The 21,397-nt window shown below is 36.5% G+C and overlaps 2 protein-coding genes across 10 annotated transcripts in view; one reads left to right on the top strand and one right to left on the bottom strand.

Moving 5' to 3' along the window:
- Positions 1–10,807, top strand: part of arsg (arylsulfatase G) — a 15,529-nt gene extending 4,722 nt beyond the window's left edge. For 2 of the 4 annotated variants that reach the window (XM_036572851.1, XM_036572850.1), the window contains exons 6-12: positions 67–204; positions 2,830–3,023; positions 3,221–3,301; positions 4,133–4,241; positions 4,327–4,447; positions 5,313–5,403; positions 6,133–6,410. In XM_036572851.1, the coding sequence (XP_036428744.1) occupies positions 67–204; positions 2,830–3,023; positions 3,221–3,301; positions 4,133–4,241; positions 4,327–4,447; positions 5,313–5,403; positions 6,133–6,410 (1,012 nt within the window). Of the gene's footprint in view, positions 1–66; positions 205–2,829; positions 3,024–3,220; positions 3,302–4,132; positions 4,242–4,326; positions 4,448–5,312; positions 5,404–6,132 lie in introns of all 4 variants that reach the window. The other 2 variants (XM_036572849.1, XM_036572852.1) reach the window with 2 other exon arrangements.
- Positions 10,408–21,397, bottom strand: snx11 (sorting nexin 11). 6 transcript variants are annotated; one of them, XM_036572856.1, is made up of 8 exons: positions 19,742–19,900; positions 19,590–19,641; positions 18,841–18,930; positions 18,502–18,602; positions 18,214–18,309; positions 17,633–17,857; positions 14,561–14,855; positions 10,408–14,326 (listed from the first exon to the last, which is right to left on the bottom strand). In XM_036572856.1, the coding sequence occupies exons 1-8, from the start codon at positions 19,852–19,854 to the stop codon at positions 14,231–14,233; spliced, it is 1,068 nt and encodes a 355-aa protein (XP_036428749.1). In that variant the 5' UTR covers positions 19,855–19,900; the 3' UTR covers positions 10,408–14,230. The 6 variants fall into 6 exon arrangements, with proteins under 6 accessions (XP_036428749.1, XP_036428752.1, XP_036428753.1 ...); XM_036572859.1 differs by having other exon boundaries at positions 10,408–14,298; positions 19,742–19,892; XM_036572860.1 differs by lacking the exon at positions 19,742–19,900 and adding an exon at positions 21,195–21,397 and having other exon boundaries at positions 10,408–14,855.

Genomic DNA, 21,397 nt, shown 5'->3' with positions numbered 1-21,397 from the left:
TAGGTTCTGCAATCCACATTGATTTATATTGATCCCTTTAATAAATATTGCCAAATTTCTACTCAGCAGGAAGCGTGGAGGATGTCACGATAAAATAGCATTACCTCTCTTTGAAAACCAGACTATAGTTGAACAACCCTTGGACCTCTGGGAACTTACAGGTCAATATGCTAAAGCAGCAGTCAGACAGATTTTGACTGCTAGGTATGTACCCCATCTTTATTTCGAATGGTGATGGTTATATGGAAACTGCTGAACAGTACATGTGCACAGATCATGGATTTTTATGGCTGAGCCTGATTCTGATCTCCACAGCAGAAAGTCCAGTGTTGAATTAACTCCTAAAGAGTTGATTTCAACCCTTTTTAGGGTTTATGTAGCTCCACACTCTCCGGAGTTAAAATAATACTTTCAAAATAGTTAAACATTTAACATTTTGTCAGAGTTGTTTTTTTAATAACACTGCTCTGAGTTACATTTTTACTATTGGCTCTGTAGTATTAGTTTCACTCTCTGAATTGGCAAGATATCTATACTGATAAGCTGTTAAAATTAATCAGAAGAATGAATTACAAAGAAAAAAATTTCAAAAATAACATTTATTTTTGCCTTTTCTTCCTTGTAGTCATTCATACAGTTAAATGCAAACACTGTGATTAAATCATGTATAAGCTTCCATGTGCAACATCAAATGAGCCTTGAATTGCAAATGATTAATGAAATTTACTCTGAATGTGTAATGATGGTAATCAGAATTCTCAATGAATAGCTAACTTGTCAATAATAAAATGTGATCTTCAACCAAAAGTATCACTTATTTGACAAAAGACTGGCATGCCGTCTTCCATTTACAAGTGTACCATCGAAAGACAAATTAAACACAAAACGTGCTTTGAAAAGTTCATCAAACGCCCCAAGGGAGAAGATGTATTGTTTTCTTTAGAAGCCCAGTAAGAAAAGCTTTAACGTAATCAATCCTGCTTTTAGCAAATGCATGAACAAGTTAAAGAAACTGTCACTGAAATGATAGCAAATGCTTTAAAACAGGCAAAACAAAAACAACTCAATTATTGCCTGAAGGATGTGTCATCATGAAGTAGGAGAGTGAAATCTTGATCCACCTGTAAGAAAGAAAATATTAAATTACTACTACAAGCAATACTTTCAAATTTCAAGCCATTCTAAACATCTCATTCCAAATTTACCAATCCTTTTGTATCCAGGAATCTTGGGAAGGTAGAGAGGATATGAGCACTTCTGCCTGAGTCATTAACAAGCTTCTGATGGAGTTGAAAGGACTCTCTCATCTTCTAGAAAATCAGGGAATTGTCTGTAGTATGGTTTAGCAAAGACATGGCAGGCATCCCCATCACGCTGCTTTTCAGCATTAATGGTCCTTTGGAAATTTGGGCCTCCTGGAGAAAAGCCAAAACGGCAATTTGGTGGTAGTGCAGATCCTCGATGAATCTTCCTTGGACTCTTTCAGACACTAGGAAGTATATTTACCTTACCTTAATTATTTGATTTCATTAAAACATATGATTGAACATTGAATTTTGTCACTATGAAAACCATCATAACTGTACTGAAACTTTACCAAATGTTAAATTTTAATTTTAAGTAGTTTTTTTTATAAGTTGAAAATTTGTAAATAACATAAATCATTTAAGGTGCTGCATAGAAAGTGAGAGGTAACATTATTTAGCACAATGAGTAATGTCTAATTATGCTACAGTGTACAGCATTTAGATACAGCACGAGTGTACTTACATGCCTCACATTATTTACATCATAAAATTGGCAACACAAATACCAAAATAAAAACAATGAATTGGCTGATTGCAGATTGCTTGATTGAAGCAAAAATTGACCAGGTCTGATCTTGGCTGATTCGTACATTTCTGGAGCATGATGAGTCGTGAATGATGGAATACTGTCCAGGGCAGTGGGTCTCATTGTGTCCTTAAAATCTCTTTTAAAAATGATTCTTCGCTCCGGTTTGCTCTGACTAAGTAACTAACTATTATTATCTTAAAGTTCTGGTATTCATCATCTTCTTTGCCTTTGAATATCATACGTTTTCTCTTTTTCATCATTATAACGTTTAATATAAGACTCAGAGCTAAGCCTAATAGTTACTAATAACTGGATCTTAATTCTGTATAAGCAACTATTTGTTTCAGAAGCAGGACTTTGATCTGGTATGACATGCTTAATCTACAAACAGGCCTGTTTAGTTTGACTGATCAAGCAGAGAATTGTGACTTTGACCTCTGACATAGTCCAAGGATAGATCACAAGTTGGTGCGGTATTTTCTGCCTAGCTTCTCCTATTTCATGTTACTACCTTATACTTCAGAGTAAATGTCGAGACAGCTGAGACGAAGGCGTTCACATCACTTGTGATACACAGACACAACCATGTGAATAGTTCAGTCGCTTGTTCCTTCTTTTTTCATATATCAGAGTTGCTGTTGCAGTATCATATCTTGCAGTCTTGTAATATACAGTACTTAATATCATGTATTTTATTTTAAAGATGTAGTATATTGTAAAAACACTTCAGTAAATTATATCCAGTCAGCATGTGTTATGTTGAAAACATAACAGTTTTGAAAAAGCCTAAAGATATATTGAAATATAATGAAATGGTATTTATTTTATCCTTTATTCATAATGTGGAATCACTGCTGCTGCTTGTTACTCTGTGCTGTTGGTGATCTAAAAATACATGTAAAAAATTGCCTTCTATCTTGACAAGAGACAGTCTGACCAGATTGGGATATGGCACTGCTATGTAAACAGTCTTCTCTTGTTTTGTGTGTCCAGGAACAGGGGGCAGCCTTTCCTGTTGTATGTGGCTCTGGCGCATATGCATGTTCCTCTGTTCCATTACGGCTTTCTAAATGTAACTGAAAAGGATGCCTACTCTGCCAGTCTCAGTGATATGGACAGTTTGTTGGGGTCAATAAAGCTTGCCACTGAGGCTTTTAGCATGGAGAACACGCTCATATGGTTCACTGGTGAGTCAGTTAGTCATCAGTATTAGGTGTGCATAAAGTCCTGTGGATGCTTTGGTAGTGGTGGTGGTGGCTTTCTACAGTTCACAGTGAATAATGAATGTAACTTTTATTTTAGAGCTGATAAAACATTAATAAGGTTAATGCATTTCAGAATTCAGGAGGGCTGTGGATCTGAGGTCTCAGTGTGCATCTTTCAGGTGATAATGGCCCCTGGGAGCAGAAATGCCAGTTTGCAGGAAGTGCTGGGCCTTTTGTGGGCAGGTGGCAGACCAGCAGAGGTAATAACCAAAACCACTGATACACAGTGTTTCTATGTAATAATGTGTTTATAGTAGTCTGAAATGGAAAGTTACATCCACAGTGTGATTATACTCCTTCAATCCCTGTGAAATCACTGAGGGTCTCCTGACAGACCATCTCAGATTTGCATAATACTTTCAGGAATAATGCCACTGTCCCAGCAGATAATGTGCAAATTATTTGTCTTGTACTGTCATAGATATAGAGGCTTTTAAAAGCGGATATGGTCTCATTTTTTGCCCAATGAGTGCTACAGTAGAATGTATAAACTTGTAAAAAGTAATTCCTTTGAACTCTTAGCTAAAAATGCGTAGCAACTTTTAGCAATACATTTTCAGCTAGATGTGTGAAATTTTAAGTAATTGTTTTACGGTGTGTTTAAGGAAACCAGATACGGAGATGCATGTTTTTCATGTTATGGCTAAAACCCAGGAAAAAATTGGTCCATTAGAGCAAATTTAGCACTTTGTATCTCCAAACTAAAGTACATCAGATCCAGGAATTTTGGTATTAATTACTCATATGACAGTACTCCTGTGCCTTTGGACTGATAATAAAATAATGTAGTTTTCTGATGTATGAGACATTAAACATGATAAGTCACATTTCAAATCCCATATTGCCTATTTTATGGTATACCATAAAATATTTATATCATTGGAAAGAACACAGCTTTTTCATAAAATGATGATCTGAAGCAGATTGATCACTAATTGATCGTCATTTATCACTATGTGTACAGGTTTTTTTTTTTGGTTTTTTTTTGAAGGGAACTATTTAATATTTTTGATTAATTTTTTTGTGAACAGGTGGAGGTTCATCCAAAAGGACCACCTGGGAAGGGGGCCACAGAGTTCCAACAGTGGTCACCTGGCCTGGGAAAATATCACCCAACACCAGCAGCAATGCGCTGCTCAGGTATGAGAGGTTGTTCATGGGCTGATAAATGTAATGACAACTATTTTCTGGCTTTACAATGACTGTTTCTCTTCCTCATCTGCAGTGGTTTAGACATCTTCCCTACAATCCTTACTCTAGCTGGTGTGGAGCCACCATCAGACAGACATTATGATGGCCTCGATATAACAAACGTTTTGCTCCACGACTCTGACTCAGGACATAAGGTATGACAGCATTCAGCAACTGTGATCTGCACCATAGAGGAAAAGCATGAATGAAATTTCTTAACCCTCTGTTGCACACATTTGGAAGTAACTAAAAAAATAAAAAAATGTTTGATTAAATTTTCTTATGTAAAATTTAACTAATTATTAAAATAAAAAATAATTAAAAAAATTAATTGATGATCCTTTTGGGCTACATTGCCTTGGGGCAATATTGGGCAAAAATTGAAAGAATATGAAAAATATATCTTTTTATCTAAATATTTGAAATGAAACTGAGTAATTACATAATATGCTGATATTTAATTACTAAAAACACTAAAAAAACAGATTTTCAATGACACTATTTTATTAAGATGTAACGTCATGAAGTAATGTTCTGATTTCTTACACACCTAACAATCATTTAAATGAACTGACTTTTGTTGTTGATACTAGTAAAACATGTATGCTCAATGCTACATAACAGATTTGTGGTGGGGTTCTAGCCACTGTTAATGCATATATGTAAGATACAACAGTAAATATGTTTTTCTAAGTAAACAAAGGCACACATTTAATTCTCAACAATAAAAATATTCTAATTGAAAAATAAATGCTAACTTGCAATGAAATGGCTGTGTAGGTCACACTTTATTTGCTACAGGCTTATATTCATTCCACTATTGCGCAGTGGATGTAGAGCTCCTGACTGAAATAGGTTTACAGTTACTGACTGTCTATGACACTTTGTCATCTGCCCTCTACATCATCCATCAGTGAATGGCAGTATTTGTATACCTTCAAAGTGCACCTTTATGTATCTAATAAACTGGCAACTCACTGTATAGCACACACTGTAACTAAGGTTGTCTTCCATCCTCAGAGTCTCATGCATCCAAACAGTGGAGCAGCAGGGCAATTTGGAGACCTGCAGACCGTCAGGCTGGGACGTCACAAGGCCTTTTACATCACAGGTCTCTGTTTTAATGTCGTACTGAATGTGAATTACCAGTACTATTCTAAGAAGAAATAAACCACAGGAAATGCTGTGAAGAATGAACATTGCTTAACCGTAATAGACTTGGTCGTTTGAGATGTTTGTGTTCCGGTAATATGCCTCTAATCAGCGTCAGTTCAGTTCTTTTCTGAAACCATAAGTAATGGCCAGTGACCAGCTCTTTAGTAATGGCAGTCTCTATAGAAATGCCACTAACAAACAAATGCTGCTTATTATTGCTTTAAAATGGATTCAGTTTGACATTAGTGACTTGATTACAATTACAGTAACTAACCTGGTCAGGTTTAATGTTACCATTACAAGGTACATTTCTGCTAGTTAAAATAAAGGTGTATTTCATCGCTGTCATGTCAAGACCGAAAATCTTTATTCCTTTTTTTTTTTTTTTACACCATTTGAAAATGTCACCTGCCCTTTATATTATATGAAAATTTCAGGATGAATGGACCAATAGAAATGGTTGAAAATTACTATAATGTGTTGTTACATTATTGTACATTAAAATAGTTATTTTCCTTCTCCTACAAGATAAAGGTTTTGTTAGGACAGCGATGATCTGTTTTTTAAACACAGTTTCTTTCTTCGTTTCCAGTATGCAGGCATGTGCACAGTGACTCACTTGCAGGTTCTCAGTTGAACTGCTAATTAGTCAGATATTGAGGAACTGCTGTTTTAATTTTCTCAGGTGGTGCTGAAGCCTGTGGTGGAGGAAGTGGAAAGCCAGAGCTTCATGATCCCCCTTTGATTTTTGACCTTGATAAGGATGAAGCAGAGGGGTCACCGTTAGACCCCACCAGTGAGGAGTATCAGACTGTGCTGAAGGAAGTGGAGAGAGAACGGGAGGCTCTGTTATGGGATATTGCCACAGACAATGTATCTACTGCAGACTACACCATAACACACGCAGCAGTGCCCTGCTGCCAGCCACACAACCCTGCCTGTCGATGCCATAGAGTCAAATAAGCCCTGTGACTGTTTGTGAAGCAGTCAGCCAAATATTTCTTATACAGAACCAAATAGCACAACTATTAAAAGTCGTACATGCTCTAAGATGTCACTTAAGTTGTTAAGATGTAAACAAAGTCATTCAGAGTAGTTCGATGTGTAATGCTCTGCTCTAGCGAAACTTACAGAATTGTTCGGAACCAGACGTCTGTAGTGTTTAATGCCTCTAAAAGCTCCCTTATAGAAGGTTATTACATGAAATGGTTACAATTACATTGCCTGAAGTCTCAAACATGTTTTACAGTGGTTTTAAGATGAGGTTTTGGCATAAAATAAGGTTTTGGCATTAAATGAACCCATGGTGGAGACGTACATGCAGGGTGATATAAGGCAAAATAGTCACCAAAAGAAAACTTATTCACCTCTATTTTACTGTTCAAATCAACATTACATATTGCTAGTGTCGGAACAAAACCTTGTGTCTCCGTTTTTCAGTTTTGGTCATAATGACTGTAGCCCTTTATAATACATTTCATGATGAATGGACCAAAAGAAATGGCTCAGAATTACTTGGGGGGAAAAGTCCACTTCCACTGACTTACATTAAAAGTAAAGTATGTTTTTCTTTCTGTAAAGTTATCATTTTGTTACCGTTATCGCTTAGTTCGACAGCAGTGATATAACAATTCAGAAGAGACGTGTAGGTTCACTGGTAATTTTAGTGGTAAATAAAACGGCTATTTTTTGCTATATTTGTATGTTGGCTGTATTTTTAATATAGACATTGTGACCCCTGGTTTTTATCAGCACCGCTGTAAAGAAAACCTGAGTCAGTGAGTTTCTGTATTATGAAGCAGTTCACATTAAACCGCTCTGAGTGACTTTGCTTACATCCCAACCAGTGGATGTAAATCAGTAAAAGCAGTAGGAGTTGTAGCCGAGATGTTGCTGTGCCGCCCCCCCGCCTTTGTTCCATCACACTTATTACTGGAAGTACAGGACACCGGCCCGAGTGCCGGTGCACACAGCAGAAGAGCGACAATTATGGGCAATAAGTTATGATTAAAAATAGTTTTATATAAAAAGTTTTATTTGTTATTGGATGTACATAACTTGGCTATGAATGTTCTATCCTTATGGTGACCTTTTAAAGCGACAGGGACAGTGGACAGGCTTTGACAGTTCTTGCATGTTCTTGTGCTTTCACCTGCTCTGCACACCTTTTAGCTCAAAAAGGAGAGATTATTAGCTAACAATATAGCTGAAGTGTGTAAGAGAAGAGAAAACCCAACTATGCAAAGCAGGAACGGGATCAGGGGTATTTCACCTAGCAGGATTTCTCAGTTTAGCCAGATAACTTAAGCCTAAAGTTAAGCCTGTCCAATTGGAGAAGAACAGAGGAACATTGCTATTGGACAGTCCTGAACTTTGAGCTTATCTGTCTAAATGAGAAGTCCTGTTTTGTGAAATGCCACCCATTCCTATCTGGAATAACATTTGTGTCAGTAAGATATTTTACTGTCTTTGAAGTTTAATCCTTAACATTTTTCCAAACTAATATTCCTGCCGTTCACCCCCACCCAAGAGAAGAAAATCTCGACATAATAGAGTTTAAGCTTCTAAAGAATTTTTATTAAAGGCTAAATCTAATTATAATCTATTTTTAATTCCAAAATCACAATCAAATCCAGCAAAATTCTGCAATGCAGTGATTTCTCTTAATTGTAAGCCTTCCCTCCCTGTCTTTTAAAGTTTGCTGCTCCAGTTGTAGTTAACATATATTTTTACTCTTTCAATTTTACTGGGATAGTTCATAAGGTCTGGAAGGCTGCTTATGTGCTTATGTGATCTGACAAAAAATATACTAGAATCTCTAGTAAATAGTCTAGTCTAGTTTTAAATTACATTATTTCAGCTTTAGATAAAAAGAGGCGTTATGCAGCCCTTTTTATTTACCTTACAACAGCATTTCATACAGTGGATCACTCATTACTTTCAAAAAGACTTCTTAGTAGTGAATTTAATCAAATTGCATATGAATGGTTTCAGGGTTACCTCATGAACAGACAGCAGTGTGTGACTGTGGGAGATGTTAAATTTGAATTTGTGCAGATTACTAAGGGTGTCCCACAGGGCTCAGTTCTGTACATTTTTATGCTGATGATGGTCTTGTACTGCTCTGCAGATACTATACATTCTGCTGTCAGATCCCTTCAGCACTGTTTTAACGAGGGTCACTCAATAACCAAAAATTAGTTCTTAATGCAGAAAAAACAAAATTCGTGTTATTTTCCAGAGCCAGAAATGTTGACTATGATAAGCTCAACATCTCTACCAAAGGTGGTACAAATATTGAAAGAGTCACAGTATACAAGCATCTTGGAATATGGATTGATGAGAAGATTTCCTTTAAATATTATGTAACTAATCTTGTGAGCAAATTTTGGAAAAATTAGGTTTCTTTAATAGGAATAACACATGCTCTTCTCTGCATTGTAGAAGGATGCTTATTGAGGCAACTGACCTTTCTGCTTTGGACTATGGTAGCATTTTGTGCATGAATGTTTCAGCTTCGATTTTTTTGTGTATCACTCTAAGATTTATTACCTGCGACAATCATAATACACTGCACTGTAAGTTGTATGTTAAGGTCGGGGCGTGGTGGACACTGGATTTTATTTATTTATAAAGCCCTTTGTATTTTTAATGCAGGCCCTTACACAACATAATAGAATGATTTATGTTGCAGGTGCTGGCTGTTTTTACTGAGTTCAGAATATTGAGTTTTACTTACTGTGCACCTGTAACCTGGAATAACATGTAGAACAAACTTAAACAGACCTCATTTTTATTCTTAGGGCACCTTCAGTTTTTAATTTTGTATTATTTCACTTCTGTTTGTTCATGTTTTAGTAACATCTCGGCTACATCCCGTTCTCCAGTGACTTGTGCAGAAAATTTGAAAAATCAGTGAAATTCCCCTTTAAGACAGAAGTATTTATCATTATGCTGTTTTATGTGGCCTCTTTGTCATGTTGTGATATATTTGCCTTTGATGTTGTATGCACAAATTTGCACAGAACTTATCATTTGTCTTTCTTTATCTCTTTTATATAAATTATTTATTTGTTTTGCATAAATGAAATAATAGGAATTTTAAATGTTGAGAAATTTAAATTGGTCAGAAAACTTGTTGCAAAATTTTTTCCTTCTCCTGAAAAGTTACTGTTTTAAAGATATGAGGTTTTGATCAAACAGCAGTGATTTACTGGCTGGTGTCATTTACTTTTTGATAACGCTTTGCTTGATCTAAACTCAAAATCAGGTCAGTGTTTATCTGACTCAAAAGGTCAGAAACGTTACACAAACACCAGGTGGGCAACAAGTGTCAGTCCAAGCAAAACTGGCTCAGTTGTTTTAGAATGTGTTTGTCCCCAATACAGCTGTTCCACCATAGCTATTATAAACTTTGTAGGTCACTAATGGGTAGCTAGTGTGGTACACCCCTAAAAAATGGTTCTTCAAGAGTTCTTTAGTAAAAACATTGGTTCTGTATAGAACTGATTGGCCAAAGAGGCAGTTTGAATTTGAATGCATAAATAGTTCTTTGTATGGTTAAATGATTTCTTCTCTATGACGGACAACTATTGTACATGGTTCTTTAACAAACCTTTTCAAAATGGTTTTAGATGGCACCAAAAAGCGTCCCTTTTTGGTACTACACAGAATAATTTTTGCTAAGAGTGTAGAGTGAAGAGTGTTCTGGTAGAGTGAATTGGGAAACATTTTAATCTCACATCTCCATTAAGTGGTCAGACTGGGCAAAACTCTCAAAGGCCATTAACAACAATTTAAAAGAAAGAAATCTGAAAAGTAATCTTTCCAGTGGAACAGTGCAATATGAAGTAGTGAAGAAGTACTTGAAATAATTGCTGAAATGTACAACATGCATTTAAAACAGCTGGAATCAGGGACTTTATCAGACAATAAGTATTCAGAGTTATTTTTCTTTCTCTTTCTTTCTTTATTTGCCATTAGTAAGTACATTAATAATTCTAAACATTTGCAGCTTTGAGGGTCTGTGCACAGATAGGCTTGGCCCTCGACATCCTTGTTTAATATATTCAAAATAAAATCATGAGGGTACAGTGATTTAAACCTGACAGTAAAAAATGTAACATCTGTTCAAAGCAAAAATAAATTGCTATATTTCAAACCTGTATACTTTCTCATCTAAATTATCCCTGCAAATAAACCCTTCTGCAAATCCCTGTAAACCACAGAAATATACACCAAATTTGGCAAATATAGTATACCATTTCGTGGTACACTATATACTTACACCTATGCAATAAAATCATATAAAGTACTAGCCATAACACTTGAAAAAAGAAAATAAAAATTTCCCTTTCCTACTGATCAGTTTTCTGCAGTGTTCTGTTCTGTCAGTATTTCTCAATACAATCACGATCAACGTTATAAGCAGTGTTTGTGAAACAGACTGATGGTTAACCACTGGAAAGTAAAATCATTCCCATCGTCTCAGTGCAACTGTATTACAATTTAGAACTGCATCCTTATTTACATCATGAACCCTGTGTGCTAGTATGGTTTATTTTTGTTTGTTAGCAGTTATCATGCAGTTTATCAGTAAGCATGAACTCTCTCAGACTGACGTAGCTCTGCTCATGTGACTGAAGCTAAAGAAATAATCCAGCAAAGTAAAAATGCACAGAGGCTTCTTTTTTTTTTGTTAACAAATTGTTTTCCTCACAATTTTATCACAGCCGAGGTTATTAGTACTATCAGTCCAGCACGAAGCAGGTCAGAACGTGCCCCTACTGAAGGCTGCGAGAGTTAAAGCTGCATGTTTTCAACTGCAGTGTCACCGCATATTGCATCACCTCCATGTTCTTGGAGGAGAATGTCAATTGTTCAATTCTATGATCTTATCATATAGATATTTAATCTCCTTGTGTCACAGATGGTATACGGCACAGCTGGGACTCAAACATGCACCCTGCACTCAAACCTTCACATTTGCCCTGCTGATTAATATCACTTTGGGAACATAATTTAGAACTTGAAGATTCTTCTATCATAGCTCCATCCTAATTATTATAGATGTAGTTTGGTTTGTAGAACTTCACAGCAGGCACAATGAGCACTCCATCATTTTCAAACCAGCCAGAGCAACACGCCTCCTGTAAATGACCTTTGTTGTGGCGGGAATATTGCAACAGTGGAATATAAACATTAATACAAGAATGAGCACATTGACAAATAAACTGACTGTACAAAACATTATGGATGCTTTCCTAAAATGTTATTATTTTGACCACAGAGCAGCTTCAATTTGCCAGTTTGCTCCTCATCATGTTCATGGAATTACTCCTGGCCACTCTTAACCTTGTTTCAAAGGTCATTAACCTGCACAAACAAATTTTAGAAATACATGGAACACAGTTCCATTTTGTTTTGTTCCAACAGTGACTTTATGAATGTTATATGGAAACAAGTTTGACAGCTGAGTTAGTGTAGACAGCCTGTTCATATGCCAAACTGCAATAACGGCAAACTGTTATCACTTGTTCACTCACAGTTAGCAAGCTGAAGATTCTCCACCAGGAGGTGCTGTTTGCACTCTAGTGGCTTTTTGCTTAATAAGAATGATTCTTTGCATCAGTGACACCGTGTCCCTTTTCAACAATAAGCCGTTTCTGACTGCTGGTTGGCCATTTTATGAATGTTTATTAGTGGTATTCCAGACTCACAAGGGACACTGCTGACCTTTAAAAATTCAGCAGCACTGCAGTCGTTAACACAACCTGGAACCTACTTTTAAACAGAAAGGTGACGCAGTGATTACTAACCCTGCTACTGGTGATCTACCTTCCTGTAGACTTCAGCTCTAACCCAAATAGACCCCACCTGATCCATCGAATTATTGCCTTTAAAAGTCCTTAAACAGCTGAAGGAGGTGTGAATTTGGGCTGGAGGTGAAACCTGGAGCAAGGCAGACCTCCAAAAGAAGGGTTGGTGACCACTTCTCGAATGTGACCCAAGAGAGAGACTAAAAGTCTCATGTCTCTTAAAGCCGGCTTACAAAAGTATTAATGTAATCATCTGTGGTGCTTCAACTTCCAAGTAAAATTCTAAGATTTAATTAAAAGGATAATCAGTACTCAAGGATCACAGTGTTCAAGGATTTATTTTCCATATTTGCAAAAAGAACAACTGACAAGCTCAAAATAGGTTGGCAACGTTTTTGACTGTCTTACAAAGCCTATGGGCGAAACAGTGTCAAACTTTTGTGTGCTTGCCAGTTGCTCTTTTACCTAAATATGAGAAATAAATTGCTTAGCCTGGTCTTCCCCCTTTCATGTAGAGGATTTAATGGATGAAATCAATTGGAAGTCCACATTTCACCTGGATTCATCTGATACGTCCATAATGTTTTGTGCACTCAGTGGTTGTCTAATATCTCCTCTTCTAACAGCAAATTCCAGTGCAGAGAAAATTATTAGCCAAAGTAGTAAAAGAGCTTATGAATGAAGAAAAGCACAATAGTTGCACAATAGGAATTTCTGTACATGACTGTGCGCCATCTTACAGCCTGGAGCCCAGCGGTAAGCCGGTTTGGGGTTTACCCTCAGACATTTCCCAGGCAGTCTAACAAGTCTTTCTTCTCACTCTTGTTAAGCAGTGTGAAAAGCAAGCACACATATGTCAGTAGTATTTGCGTCAGTGATGCCTCAAGACTGAGACTGCTTATCTGTGGGGTACCTGAACAATGTTAAAATTTACTTTGTCCACTTTCTCGTCAGCATCTTAATTATTTATGATATACTGATTGATCATAATCAGTCTCCCCTCATCTTGAGTTACATGACACTCTTCACTGTGTATTGCAATATTGGTCTTTTGCAATACTGATACTGAAGAGGGCTTCCAGATGTAAATAAGACTGTAACCAGTCACGATATTTTACCTGTGTTCTGTGAGCATCCAGACCAGTCACAGGTTCAGGTGATTTTTTTTGCAGGTGTTATAATAAATCAAATAATTCAACAAAAGTGTAATTTTGGTCCATATAATGCAGGTCAGTCTTCAACCATATCACATTATTGATTCACCAACGCATTTTTGCAAAATGTAAGAATGCTCACAGTTGCAAATCTTTTGCAGCAAGTTGCCAGGTTTGACAAAGCTTTAGCAAAAATACCATTAAATGTACTGAGAAACTGTAATGCAGCACTTAAAATACCTACGCTTACTGCATTTTTAATTTAAAATCGGTGACACTGTTAGGACAGATTGGGTAATTTTTTCAAAAGTAATCTCAAATTAAGTGTTAAAAACCTTTATTACACAACAATAAAACTAAATTCTATTTACTCCGTCCTAATATCATTTCAAATTTAGCAACACACTCCAAATATAGATATTTGACAAAAATGCAGTGTGCACTGAAGTTTCTTAAGTTGAACGGAATTACTGCCAACATTCTGTAAAGCCTGTTCAACCTAGCAACAGTTGCTATGAAAGAACAAAGTGCATAGATAAGAAACCTACCAGATAGGTCTGCCCTAGAGCACATTCAATCTTTCAACTATTACAGTCTAACTGCTTTGTATCCTCTGGTACATCCTCGTGAATTTCTGACCTATTTCCACTTGAACTGATAACAGTGTGTCCTTGTCCAAAGGGAGAACTTAGAGTGGACTGCTCTCTTCTCCATTTCCTCACAGATATTCTGTTATTGTATTCACTGTGGTTGTCTCAGCCACTTCCACACACCATGTAATTTGTTATAACAGGCCTCATTTTGGTCCCCCTTAATAGCTCCTAGTGACAGGTGGGTTGACTTGGAAACCGTGGACAGTTGAGGTTAACCAACAGGTGTCTGGTTGAAGGAATATAGTTTTAGATTGCTGCAAGATAATAAACAACCAAAATGAAAACATAAAATATTTGTACTGCGGTAATATTTAAAGAGCATTTGGGGTCAGGGTTTGATCATTGCCTTTATGGTATTCTAAACTGAGTTATTTACGAAGCTGGTCTGCTTCTCAGAACTGCGGCTGAGTGTGGTTTAGAAAAAAGCTGACCCATGTATCATTACTAACTGCATGTTTTGGCTGGGACTTGTCCTCTGCACTGTGTACCTGTGAGGCTGTATCTGCACTGGTGTCTCTTGTGTTGTCATGTGTTTGTGTTGTCTCCTCTGGCACGCTGAGATCAGCTTCTTCTTTAGTGTCTTCTAAAAGAGGAACGTGATGGTGGTGAACCTCCACCACCAGGTCATCACACCGATCCCCTTCCTGCATTCTTTCTTGCTGCCCATCTCTATGAGCTGCATTTGCTTCAGATAATCTGAGCTCTACGGAGTCGAGGTCAGTGGTGTCCAACTCATTTGCAGCTTCTTCATTTTGTAAAGTGGGAACGTGGGGAGAGGGGCTGCTGAAAATAACAACAAAGGTCAATGGCTCGAATGACTTCTGGATGATGCAATGCTTACACAGCTACAGTTGTTTGCAAACGTGAGTGCCGCTGGTCAAATTATGTGTTTTGATTAATTTAGTAAATCTAAATGCAAATAAGTTACACATTGATAAGTTACACAGAGAACACACTTCTGCACATTTTAATGCCCAAATATTGTTTATTTCCTGAACTTAATATATTGGGAAAAGAAAAGAAAATGTGGTCTTTCCAAAATTTCTGGCACATTATACATTTTATGTTTTCTTCTTTCCCAGTATGATAAACTCAGCAAATGAACAGAAATCATGCACTATATTGTGCAGAAAATACCCATTTTTAAGTTCTCTGTAGAGTATGGAGTAAAATTTTCACTTTAAAAAGCCAAGAAAAATGTAATTTACTGGTATTTAAACTTGCACAACATGTATATCATTGTTTATGGGTGAACCAATACGCAACATATGTGCCAAGAATAATAAACGATAATTAACATCTTATTGTGTCTCCTACCAATACCAATGCTTCGGTAGTAGACTACAGACTATTGTGTGAGCATTACAAAAATATGAATTCAGCATTTTAAAGTAACTGGTAGCCAAATTAACTAGATAATAATAAGCAATAATTAAAACGGTCATTAAAAATGGGCTAAAAACCCAAACATATCAGTCTAAAAATGTCCCATTATGCATATACTAAAAACTGCAGTAATAATCAGCAAACTAGCATATTTTACCTAAATAATGTGGCTCTATTATCTATGAAATTACAAAGATCAGACCAAATCAGAATCTGCCAACGGCCAACATTAAGGTAAACAGAAACGAGCAGAGAGGGGAAAAAACAGGCTTGGGACATCCCTAATTAGTATAGCTTTGGTGTTCCTGTCTGGCAAAAGAATTGTACTTGTCTCCCATGTTTGGTGCTGTGGTGTTTCCACTCTTCTCTATTTAAGTGAGTTTGAACAGAACGTAAATGCCCACTAGAGACTAAACATCCATCAGTTCTTGTGCGAGTAAAACCAGGGCATCATGCTATCAGTTGTAATTCAAATTAGATAACTTCCCATGTTTTAGCCAATGTTATAATCAGCTACCAATATACAGTCAACTCCAGAATTCCTGGCACCCTTCATGAAAATGAGCTCACACATGCCATGAGTGATATTTCAGTGTTAAACAGGCAGGTAAGCTGCATATTTTCATTTTTACACTGTATTTTGGAACCAAAAAGGTGTTCTTTAGAATGTTTTCCCCCAAAACATAGGTTTCAAAAATATTGGCACCCCCCCCCCTTATTGATATGTGATGACACCTCCTTGGCGGGAATAACAGCACTGAGCCACTTTCTGTAATGCTTTTATAAAGTGGAAAAACAGTTAATGTAATATTTTTGTAAAAATCATTAAAGCATGGTATGGCATTCTTTGATGCCCTGTATTTAAAATAAAGCAGTCACTAAAACATAAAAAAATATAGTTTGGCTTTTAATATAAAAGGTTGTGTGAAATAATATAGAAAACAAAATAACTGAGAATCCAAAAAAGGTTAATATATAGAGATCTGGGACCACTCTTCAGTGCAGAACATTTCCAGTTTTAACATTTCCAGAGCCATTGCAAAACTCTGATTTTGAGTTTCAGCAACGATTTCTGTGTGGATTTTGATGTGTGTTTGGTGTGTCTTGTTGAAAGGTCCACCCACAGCCAACTTCTAGCCTTCTGGCAGAGGCAGACAGATTTTGGCTAAAACCTCCTGGCATTTAGGGGAATTCATTGTTTTCACAACAGCCCCTGGACCAGTAGCAGCAGAGCAGCCCTAAAGCATCAATGATCCACCACCATATGTGACCGTGGGTATCAAGTACTTCTCATTGTATGCAGTCACTTTTTTCACTACATGTGATAATGGTGCACATGATCAAAAAGTTACATTTCTGACTCATCTGACCACATCACATGATTTCACTTGTACTTCCAATGACACTGCAAAGTTCAGGTGCTGGATTTTGTGGCTGACATTCAGAAAATACTTTTTTTTCTGGAACTCCAAAAAGTCAGGGAGGGAGTGTGTGACCGTGGATTTTCACATTTGAAAGCCTAAAGATTAAACTAAACTGTGCAGTTCTGAAACTGTAAACCCTGGGTTTCTCTTTGCCTCTCTTACCATCTTCCTCACTGTAAGTATGCTCGTATATCTTCTCCCTGGAAAATAATCAACTGTTCCATGCTTTTTCAAACTTTATTATCACTCTGATTGTGCTTAACGGTCATTTCAACTTACTACCACTTTTTATAACCATTTCCTATTCTGTGAAGGTCCACAACCTTCTGTCTCAACTGAATTGACAGCTCTTTGGTTTTACCCATGTTACTGGATGACAAAGGGATTTTACATGAGTGTAACCTCATATTCATACCCCAGGAAACAAGAAATGGTCATAGACAACAATGGAGTTCCTGGAGACTAAGATAAAAAATGAAAGATTTTCTTCTCTCTGAAGATGCAACTTTGTTTGATTTTATTTAAAATATTCTTTAGGGGTGTCAATTATTTTGTCCCACATGTTTTTGTGAGAATACAATCTTCTTAAAATAAAACAATGCTCTTTTAGGAACACTTTGTGTTTGATAAATGGTAAGCATGTACGGTTATGTTTTATGATTGTTTTTGTGCAGTTTCTAGAGAGGTGCCAATAATTCTGGAGTTAGTATATATCATGCACCGCTAGTATTAGACAATTTCCATCCATACCTCTCCACTGACTCATATGAAATTGCCGTTGGGCATGGCTCCAGTGAGCCGTCCTCTTCCTCCTGAGCCCAGCCGCGGTTGGAGGAGGCGTAAGTCAGAATAGCGTCAGTCACGCTGTATGGAGTGTGGCCCTGCACGCAATCCTGAATGTGGCCTACAGGAAGTTGAGTCTGCAGGAACAGATGAAGCTGGCTATCTGACAGACACACGGTCATGTGCACCACCCTGTTTTGCAAAGACAGCATGAGATCAAATGATGCCGTAATCACAAGCTATAAGGCTGATGTGAATGAAACAAATATTCTGTTCTCATAAGCAGTTTGCACATAATTCCTTTCTATTTTTGGCTTTTGAATTGACTTCTGCTTAATGCAATCCACTTAACACGTCAGAGGTTGTTGGGGTTGTTGAGGAAAAACCAAAACAAACAAAAAAGGCACAAAAAACAGAAGTGTAACCTGACATTATCCAACATGCCTTACTTCCCATGTGCAACTTCCATAAAATACAGCCAGAATCACATTCCACAGTTCCTTTACAACTACCACATCACAGATGAATATGATGACGATAATACTGACTTGTCCAGGAAGGTCTGTAGACCCTGTCTCCTTTTTTCAATGAAGTCTGTGTTGTTAAAGGAAAAGAATGATTTCCCAGGCAGGTCAGGAACAGGTCTGTGAGACAAAGAGAGTCGTGTTTATGTGAATACACAGCTTCTCCTGTTTTCCTCTGTGAACTAATCTGCTGAGGGTTTTTTTTTTGAGATGTCAGGCTACAACCTATCACAATTTCATTGTTTTGGACTGTTTTCAACAGTTAATACTGTTATAAAAAATTAACTACAATTTTTATGCAGTAAAACTTACACAAGTCCAGCATTCTTTTGCAGTTTCTTCTTCAGCCATACAAACTCACTGTATCGGCGACGCACACAGGAAGTTTTAGCTGTAAATGCCTTGCTGTTAGTCTTGGAACAAAGACAAAAAAAACATGCTCGCATTATAACAATAATAAAAAATGACTTTCTTATGCACAACCCAAGGTAAGGTACTTCAAAATTAAAATTATATATTTTGAGATGTTAAAATACAGCTAAAATACAGCTTAATCCAGCAAAGAACTCACAACTCTTCTTTACATAGCAAATAATCAGTGGTTGTCAGAGACTCATTTATAGAAAATCTTTTTATAAAAAAACTACTTACATGGAGGAAAATTTTAAAATCCACATATGAGTTCCATGATCCTTCATTCACTACCCGAGGATCCTGAACCCTCACGGCAATGAATTCCTGCTAAGAACAAATTTTGGTTTTTTTTTCATTTTTTTCATTTTTCTTTCTTTTTGTTCTTATATACTTTAAAAATGCTGCTCTTAACATTGTTTGCAATTTTCATAATGAATGGACCAACAGAAATGAAAAAAAGGCTTGTTATATAAACATTTAAAATTAAGGAATGTTTTTGGCTTCTAATGTAAAGTTATCATTTTGAAAATACAAGGTTTTTTTTCAGACAGTGACAATACACAAATCAAATCATTCTAAACTTAAACAAGAAAACTGCCTGCCGAAAAATATTATCAACTGCAATGGAAGCCATTGAATTATTCAATATCCACATCCATCTTGGAGTGGAACTCTTGTCACTGCAATATAAAAAAAACATATTTTTCATTCTGAGATATTGCTTAATCTAAACTTCATGCACTTTCTTTTACACACTTTCCTGATGTGTACCAGGCAAATATTACTGCTTTCAAAAGAAAACATTGTCTATCTGTACCAGTAACGCTGTAGAAAAGGGAAAAACATTTCCAACTTTATACCTGATAATGTAGCTTAAAAAAATATTGCCTTTTAAAATTTCTATTGGTCCATTTTTTTCACAGTATATAAAGGGCAGCTTCATTCGATTTTCACACAATATGAAATAAAAGAAAAAGACGTCTTACATCTTCTTGACTTTTGATCATCCTACTGAAGGTGAACCAGCACACAGGACATCTGTGGAATGAAGAAGACAAGAAAAGTGAGTTTACTAAAATATTCTTCAATAGAAGCGGTCACATCAGAGCTTCTGTTTGTCCTTTATCATGTTACTCACTTGCATTTTCCTTCTGGTTCTTGAGTTTGTGAAAATTCAAGAAGTCTGAATAACTGGCTAATAAATCCATTAAGGGAAAAATCCCTCTCCAGATCTACATCAGAAAAAACCATCTTAACAATGTGCTGATCTCTCTCTTCAGAGCAGAAATGAAGAGGACAGAATCTTCTGATTGCCCTTTAACCTTCACCTCAAGCCCCCTAGCCCCTCCTTCTTATTAATCCATTCATACTTTTACTATGACAAGGAGAAACTCCACAGAACTTCTGATTGGTCTAAAGTGATGATTTTGTACATAGTTGTCCATTGGATGAACATCTCACAGTACCCAACTGATTTGTTTTTCATTACATATAATTTTCATACTTTTATGCCTAAACAAATTTTGATTTTCTATTGTTTTGCTAAAAAATAAGCAGTCTCATGTGATCAAAACACAATTAAATTCTGTAAATGAGGTTAAAACTCAAAAACTAAAATTTGTTTGAAAAGTAATTAATCTGTTGATTAAGGTGAAAATAATCTGATGAGTTTTCCTTTCTTTCTTTGATTTTTTTTAGGTCAAAACCCAACACATTTTCATGATGGTGGACTGTAGAGGGTGTAGTTATACACTGTAACAATACCTAAATGATCAGTTTTTATTATATGTAATTTTCATACTTTCATTCAAAATCAAATTTGGATTTTCTGTTGTTTTGTGTTTAAAAAGTCACAGACGACTGAAAGACTGAAAAGCTCAAAACATAACATAAAAATAAGATAAAAACTCAACATTCAGCTACATTGTTAAATTAAGTAAAACAATAAATCAGATTTGTGCTCAGACAAGTCAAGCAAACAAACAGACCAATGGAAATGTTAATATTGCAGATCTGGTCATTCAAGGGTTAATAAACAAACTACAGACATGCCATCAGTTACTGGTTAATCCTGTAACTTGCTTTTACGACAGAGATTAAGAGCCAACGCCAAAGACAGAGTGCACTATCTACCTAATCAAACGCTCACGTCGAGCAGTAATGAGCTTGTTTTACTGATTCGTTGTACCCTGTAGGTTATTCAGCATCAACAGCAGTAGTTATATCTTAATAATATCCATCAAATTCTTTTGATTTATCTGTTAAATGTAAACAAACTGTAGGACAAGAATAAGTTACTCAAGTTATGCCTGCTTCACTCAGATCCTCTTACTCCACAAACTGAGGTGAAGTGATCCAAACTGATTGATTAGCTAACTGAGCACAGACAGACAGACGACACGTTATCAGTACTAACTCGGACACCCTGTGTGTCATGATTAGTAACTTTAATAAGTACTGATATGAGCCCCGACATTACTGCTCGTTCTTCTGTTATACTTTAATAACTTCTTCACTCTTTACCGGGTCACAGGATGTTTACTCCGAGCTGTGGCCGCTCTGAGTCGACAGTATATGAATGATGACATTACCTTAATCAATAAAGCAGCTGATAACGACATGTCTTCGCCATCCTGGCTCCCCGGATTAAACCGCTACCGGACTGAATCACACAGCCGTCTACAGGAGCTCTGGAGAAGCATAAAATAAACTTTATCGGGAGATAAACTCGGAGAGCCTCACAGTATCGACACTTATAAAGTGAGTAATCATCTTCCTCCTCCTGCCATCAACA

Source organism: Colossoma macropomum, unplaced genomic scaffold (assembly GCF_904425465.1).
Source record: "Colossoma macropomum unplaced genomic scaffold, Colossoma_macropomum, whole genome shotgun sequence".
Taxonomy (NCBI): Eukaryota; Metazoa; Chordata; class Actinopteri; order Characiformes; family Serrasalmidae; genus Colossoma; species Colossoma macropomum.
This window is presented reverse-complemented; position numbering and strand designations above follow the sequence as displayed.

Bases quoted from the DNA above. Each gene is read 5' to 3' on its own strand.
- snx11 (XM_036572856.1), bottom strand. From the start codon at position 19,854: ATGGTTTTTTCTGATGTAGATCTGGAGAGGGATTTTTCCCTTAATGGA. The intron at 14,856-17,632 runs GTATGGATGGAA...TGTTATTTTCAG, and splicing joins TCATATGAGTCAGTGGAGAG to CAGCCCCTCTCCCCACGTTC. The intron at 14,327-14,560 runs GTACACAGTGCA...ATTATCTTGCAG, and splicing joins GTGCAGATACAGCCTCACAG to CAATCTAAAACTATATTCCT.